We start from the raw sequence: 7412 nt of genomic DNA on the forward strand, positions 1-7412 counted from the left end.
ACTTTGATGTTGATTTTTTTTCTAAAAATACTACTTTCTAAACCTTCAAAGAGCAGCCAGCTTTCATTTCAACAAGGAAATTCTACATGAGGTAATATTTATTAAACCTTTGAAGTACAGCTCTATTTCTACATAAAAATGACATAAAATATGTTATATTTCAGCTACTGTCTTTGACATGTAGAATGTTACCATTTCATCATGTAATCAATATAAGTAAATTACCAATCAGGTATTTTTCATCTTCTGTTTTTTTTTAAATCTTGGATAGACGATGTGCATTTAACACATCCCATCACAGCAGTTTCTGAGTATTGCTTAGACACCTATGGCTACCATATACCTTACTGAATAGTGCAATTCAATGGGAAAAACACATGGAAGACATATATAAGTAATAATATGTAACATGAAGTGAACATGCATGGTACAGTAAGAGAAATAAGGAGCACTGCAAACTTATTCCAAGGTCAGATAAAACCTATTTGAGGGGATGCCATTTAAGTTTGGGCTGAGAAATGAGGAATTATCCAACAATATGAGAAAGGCAGCACATATTGCATATGTTTTTTTAAGTAATAGAAGTTTCCATATGTCTCTACAAACTTTGACTTCAGGAAAACAAATTGAGTGCTTTAACATGTGACACTGGAACTGCAATATGTGTTAAGTAAGCAACAGAGAAGTATGAACTACTGTGGAGCACCCCAGTCACAATATGTTAATGGTTGCACATCAGTGTTGAAGGAATTCCTTGTACTGGGAACATCACTCAGGAAAAGCAGTCCACTTCATGTCTTCCCGCTGCGCCACACGTAGCATCAACTTCAATTGGGCCTTCATTGCAGCAACTTTCTCTTGGTCCAAACTGCCATTAAAATCAGATTGATTATAGCAATCCAAAGGAATAGGATAAATCACATATCTCAGCTCCATTAAGGCTACTAAGTGCTGCACTGTGTTCATGAGTACAGGCACTGTAATGGGATTGCAAGCAAAGCTAAAGATACGGAGGTGGGAACAAAGGCTCAGGCCTGGGAGGATAGCAGAGAGAGTAGAATCAGTGATTAGGCAGTTGTTTATTTCCAGATACTGCAGGGTGCCTGAGACATTCTCCAGCAGATTTAGCAAGGGCTCATGAAATTCCCAGACAAACTGGTTGTTACTCAGCTTCAGTAGCTTTAAGTGGTTTGCCTGAGTGCTCTGGGATAGGGCAGTGAGATCTCCGGTAGAAAGGTCACAGAAAGTCAGACTCAGTGTATCCAACTGAGGTTTAAGGACTCTGTCAAAAAAGAAAAGGAAAATTATTCCAGAAGTAAAAATGATTGGACCCGAGTGGTGAAAGCTGAGTTACATCTATTAAAGGCTGTAAAGAAATTTGTACATAATTTGCAACATCAATGTTATAAAAAAGAATTTTGAATCTGAATTTTATAGTTATAGCCTTGGAGACATTACTTTATACCCTAAGATTCAAACTCTTAATCTTTAAAATGTATATGACATTAATATTTACAGACATGTGGGAAGAATTGTATGACTAAAAACACTGGGAATAAAATATAATCAATGGTGACCCTTATTCATATATTTGGTGAAGATGCAATGGAGAAAGGAGCCAGGTGAAGGTTTCCTTTTATTAGGTCCCAGTTCACAAGATTTCCTTTCAGGGTGTAAATCTTTACCTCGTAGTGTTAAAAACTCAGTCAACAGTGATGTGAATTTGAGCTACAGAGCTACAGAGTAATAACATTTCTCTGTCTGAATATCACCTGCTCTCTTCTCTCTGTCCCTCTCTCCCTTTCTCTCTTTCTCTTTTAAACCTATTTTATCAAGATTCTCCAAGCTTAAGAGCACAGGGTCTCTCTCCCCCCCCCCCTCTCTCTCTGGAATTAAATTCCAGTAGGACAAGGAAACTTTTCCATCAGTGCATCTGCAGACTTATCACAGTGTCTGCACATAATCGATTGGCTCACTGAACAAATAAGCAAAGGTTCTTATTCCAGCCTTGTTATTCTCCTTGCCACAAGGTGATTTCTCAGCAGTGCCCGAGCTGAGACAAAAGTAAAACATAATCCCATGAGTATGTAAGCATGGGTTGTTTCCTACTTCTTCATTTACCTGAGTAGTTTGTGCAGCTGATTGGTGAGGCTGAAGAAAGACATGGTAAGCTCTTCGAGACTGTTAAGCTTCCCAAGACAGGAGAGAAATGCTTTGAAGTTTCTCCCCGTATAAGATCTACATTCAACATCAGTCAGGCGAAGGCTTTCCAGGTTGATCAACTGAGATAAAAGGGTGTTGACATCCTTCAGGTGAGCCTTTTCCAAATCCAGGCGATCAGTGCAGACCAGATCTACAATCTTCAGGCTACTTTTGTGCATAGACAGGTTTTCAATCTGCAAATTTCTGCAGCAGAGGTGCAAGGAGCCCAAACTCTGCTCAGTCTTACTAGTAAGGAGAGAAATAAATTGCTTTGCTCTCAAGAAGCAATTAAAAGAAAGGTCCACTAACAATTCCATCTGTTGCCAGGCTGATTGAGAACTAGAGTCTTTTGTATCCTTTCCACAGCACCTAGCATTAAGCTCTGCTTCTTCTACATTAATGATGGAGTGCTGAGAATAAACACAAGACAGAAAACATACAGGGTATTTGGCCCTGTATGAGCATGTTATTCCATATTCTGGGTCTTGCCTTAAATCAAGGATCCTTAGTTTAGTGCCCCTGTAAAGGAAAAGGAGACAGAACATTTGAGAGTTAGCATGTTTTGTTACAACCCACTGATGATATGAAGTGTGAACCAAATATATCGTGTCAGATTTTGACTTCATATATCATTCACATGTAAGTTCTTTTAAAAAATGTAAGCATCATTCACTCTTTTTCCCATACTTTCTCTTCCTATGATTCTCCCCAGTCTTGATGCCCATGTCACCTTTTCATGCAGTCACATACAGGAAGTAAATCCAGCCATAGTATCCTCAACGAGCTCTATTCTATAATTGGTGCTGGTAAGACTTTGAAGTATTTAAGGTGACTCCAATTTGATGGATCAATAGTCCCTTAGATACCACTATATATATATATATATATATATATATATATGCACCACTATATACTTTGGAGAGTCTTGGTATTTCCCTGACCCAGGTTCCAGTATCCCCTCCTGCTGTATCACTGTACCTGTACTAGATTTGTCTTACCTTGAAGAAGAATTTTGGGCAGAGAGAAGTTGCAGACCATCTACCATGGCTTCCATGATGTCATAGTTTGACTCTTGTGGCTGCAGTGCCCCAATATGCAGGCATCGAAAAGGCCAAACTCTCACCATTGCCTTTAACACCTCTTTCTGCCTTCTCAAGAAAGCAGCAGTAAACAATGGAACAAAGAGGTCTACAGGGAGTTCTTCCACGGCTCGAATAGCTGCAGACTCATTACTCAGCAGACTCTTTATAGAAAGATCCAGCAGTGTGTCTACGGTCTTTCTGGCCATCTTCATTAATCTATTTCAGGGTAACGTACATTTAAAAATCCTGAGAAGATATCTACAGACTTCTGTTTCACTCCAAGAATGGTTAGAAATTAAATAACTACTTAAACAATACATTTTAAATCATATTGTCACCTCTTGAGATATCTACCAGGGGCATAGAATGCAAAGAGATGTAGGCACCTAAGCATATTTGAATACACACATACATATGTGTGTATACTCAGAGGCAAATGTATATTTTTGTAAAATAAAATGTTATTCTAATTCAGATATAAGTGAACAGAATACAGGGTTGGCTACCTACATCTCAATGTTTATGCTCCAAAGGATACACCCCAATAATAAGGAAAGAGAAAATATACAATAAAATCCTAACATTATCATTATCTTATAGTACATAATGCTAAAACTTAAAAATGATCTTGGGTTATAAAAGAACAACCATTCAGACCCAGCACACAATTCATCACAACTTCATCACTATGGCTTTGAGAAAGCAAAGACCTGTGATGTAATGTCGAAAGAGATAGAGAAGAAGATATAGAAGAAGACAGTGAGGACCTAATAGTTTACAAACCAGAATAACTAAGAAAGGAGCAAATTGAAAAATAACAGGCATCTAAATTGAGCACAAGTATTTCAGGGAAGGAACCAAAAATTAGGCATATTTATTGAGGTTTATTGGTTGATGTAAACATTTGAAACACACATATTGTGGGGAATATGAAGGCAACATAAGAATAAATGAGCATTCTCTGATACCTAGGTAATGATGGTGAAAAACAAAAGGTGAACTGGAAAAAAGTTAATTCTGTAAGGCATCCATCAAAGAAATATACTCTCAGGGTGCTCACGACTGCTTCCACCATCACAAAATAAAACAAAATTTTGATGTACTGACTGGAAATGACGCTATTAAACTAGGCCTTATTTGCAACAAACCAATACCATATAAATAAAGAAAAATGATTCCATATTTTTTAAAAACTGTAAAATTACAATGAAATAAAGTTTCAATCATGAAGCAGAAGGAATCTCTATGTCAACAATCCACACACTGTACGGCACACAATATAATTCCTGGAACAGCACCAGGAGTGATCTCCAAGCATAGAGTCAGGAGTATGCGCATTGAACCACCTGGTGTGGTCACTAAGCAAAAAAAAACCTATCTTGAATTAGAATATTTTTACAAATATAACCAGAAAGTCCTCAAGTTAATGTACTTGTTGTTTATCAATTAAGGTTTGTTGTCCTTCAAATGCCATAGGGTATAGGTAATAGTTTTCAAAAAAGAAATAAGAATATTCTATGCTCTAAATTCTCCCCAAAGTGTTGAAAGTGAAGGATGTTGGGTTTTTTGGGGGAAGGAGGTGGGTACATTGGTGATGGATGTGATTTGGAATTGTGTACATTAGAAACTATTATTAACAGTATTGTAAAACACAGAATATCAATACAAATTTTAAGAATATCTATCTACCAGACCAGGGATCAGCGAAATATGGTATGTAAGACTAAGTACATTCCAGTGCTTCGTATTCTAAATAAAGTTTTATTAGAACCAAACCATGGAAATCACTAACCTATCCTCAATGTATGCTTTTGCATCACCTACGAAAAGTTGAGTGGTTGTGACACAGTAGCTGAGAAACTGTGGTCTAGAGATGTGCAATGTTTACTCTATGGATCTTTTCACATTATTTGCTAAATCACCTTCTAAAATGTCAACTGGGATTCCGAAACACCTTAGCTATTATACTAAGAGCCACAGTGAAAAATGATGTAAATAGGTACTTTTGAAAAAATGTTTTTATGTCTTGGGGTATATGCCCCAAATTGGAATTGCTGGGTCATATGGCAGCTCAATTCTAAGTTTATGAGGACTCTATGCTGTTTTCCTCAGGGGTTGAATCAGACTACATTCTCACCAGCAGCAATGGATGAGTTTCTTTTTCACCACATCTCTCCCAACACAGATTGTTTCTACTATTTTTGATATGTACCATTCTCACTCATATGAGATGGTATCTCATTGTCTTAATTTGGATTTGCCTAATGATAATTGGTGCTGAGCATCTTTCATGTACCTACTGGTTATCTGCCTTCCTTCCTCTGAGAAGTATCTGTTTATTACGTCTTCCCAATTTTATATGTATTTTGAATTTTTGTTAATCTTTTTATTTTATATTACCCTGGATCTCAACCCTTGATCTGATGTATTGAATATTAATACTTTTTCCCCATACATTTAGCTGTATTTTAGCTTTAGCCTATGTTTCTTTTGCTCTACAGAAATTCTTTAATTTGATGCAGTCCCATTTGTTTATTTTTTATTTTACTATACACTTGCCAGTGTACAGTGGCTAAGACATGGAACCAACCTAGGTTTCTAACAACAGATGAATAGATTATAAAGTCATCATCTATACATTATGGAATACTATGAAGCTGCAATGAATTATGAATTCATGCAATTAGCAGCAATCTGGTTGGAACTGAAAGACATCATGTTGAGTGAAACAAGCCATAAGAAGAAAGACAAACACAGAATGATCTCACTTATCTGTGGTACATAGAATAACTAGTGATGAAATGTTATATACTAAAACAAAGATACCTAACCAATCCTTTACTCCAGAGTTTAGGAAGGAAAAGGAGAGATAAAAATAAATCAAGAAGGGAGAGAAGAAGATGAGAAAGAATAATGAGGGAACAAGGGTCGGGGCCTCAGTGATAATGATGATGTGGGAGAGTGATATAGCTATATATTCAAATCACAGACGCAACAACACTTAAAACATGATGTATAAGTCAAACCACTGAACTTTGAAATATGCCTGTCAGGCAGCAGGTAGGGTTGGGAGCTGAGGGGGCTTGGAGTACAGGAACACTAGTAGAGAGAAGTTGACATTGGTGATGGTATTGATGTTGAACTATTATATACCAAAAGCACAGATATCAATAACTTTGTAAATCACAGTAATTTAATTAAATAAAAATTATTTCATAGGACCCTTGTACTGGGATTTTTCATTCTAGATGTGATGAAGGAAAAACTAAGTATATCCCTAATGGCGAGTGTTTTAACTGCACTATTTCAAAACTTAGAATTCTGCATTTGTACATAACACTTAAATATCGTTTATCATCTACAATGTCAAAAATATTTAAAAGGAAGCACAACATATTTTCCTGACAATGCTGTGGGAAAACAGTTGCTCTCATACATTGCAGCTAGAAATACTAACTACTTACGACACCTCTGGATAGAAAATTTAGAAATACTAAATAAAACTACATGTGAATCATCATTTTCTCAGTAAATTCTCTACTTGAATCATGATTTTAATAGATATTTACACCAATACAATAGTCCCTTTGTCCAAGGTCGGTAACTGCAAACTAATGAAAAGTACTTAAATGCTCATACATTGCAGAGTGATTGAACATGAGCGATACAGCCATGCAACAGCATCCAGTGCAGCTGTGAAACTTTGTAAATCAAGGTGCTTTAATACAATAAAAAAATTAAAAATAAGATTTCATGATACCTATTTTAAAAAATTCTCTAAATAAGAATAGGAGGGATTTACCCGAGCACTGATGAGTGAAAAAGGAAGAAAGGGAGTTTGTTTATAATTCATTTTTATTTCTTATTTGTCAAACAAAGAAATGAAAGAAATCATATGTGTATCTGTGTATATTAAAAATAAAGGTAGGAGGGGGCTGGAGCGATAGCACAGCGGGTAGGGCGTTTGCCTTGCACGCGGCCGACCCGGGTTCGAATCCCAGCATCCCATATGGTCCCCTGAGCACGGCCAGGGGTGATTCCTGAGTGCAGAGCCAGGAGTAACCCCTGTGCATCGCCAGGTGTGACCCAAAAAGCAAAAAAAAAAAAAAAAAAAAAAATAAAGGTAGG

The 7412-nt window shown here is 36.7% G+C and overlaps 1 protein-coding gene across 1 annotated transcript; it reads right to left on the reverse strand.

Annotated features, from left to right (window-relative positions):
* Positions 1-768: 768 nt before the first annotated feature.
* Positions 769-3490, reverse strand: LOC129399759 (melanoma antigen preferentially expressed in tumors-like). The gene is made up of 3 exons (XM_055121131.1): positions 3201-3490; positions 2122-2721; positions 769-1282 (listed from the first exon to the last, which is right to left on the reverse strand). Exons 1-3 carry the CDS (start codon positions 3488-3490, stop codon positions 769-771), a joined length of 1404 nt encoding a protein of 467 aa, XP_054977106.1.
* Between the last annotated feature and the right edge of the window lie 3922 nt (positions 3491-7412).

The sequence above is a fragment of the Sorex araneus genome, chromosome X, assembly GCF_027595985.1.
Source record: "Sorex araneus isolate mSorAra2 chromosome X, mSorAra2.pri, whole genome shotgun sequence".
Taxonomy (NCBI): domain Eukaryota; kingdom Metazoa; phylum Chordata; class Mammalia; order Eulipotyphla; family Soricidae; genus Sorex; species Sorex araneus.

Coding starts and splice junctions, on each gene's coding strand:
- LOC129399759 (XM_055121131.1), bottom strand. CDS start 3,490: ATGGCCAGAAAGACCGTAGACACACTGCTGGATCTTTCTATAAAGAGT. Junction 2,722..3,200: donor GCCCAAAATTCTTCTTCAAG/GTAAGACAAATC, acceptor TTTCCTTTACAG/GGGCACTAAACTAAGGATCC. Junction 1,283..2,121: donor CAGCTGCACAAACTACTCAG/GTAAATGAAGAA, acceptor CTTTTTTGACAG/AGTCCTTAAACCTCAGTTGG.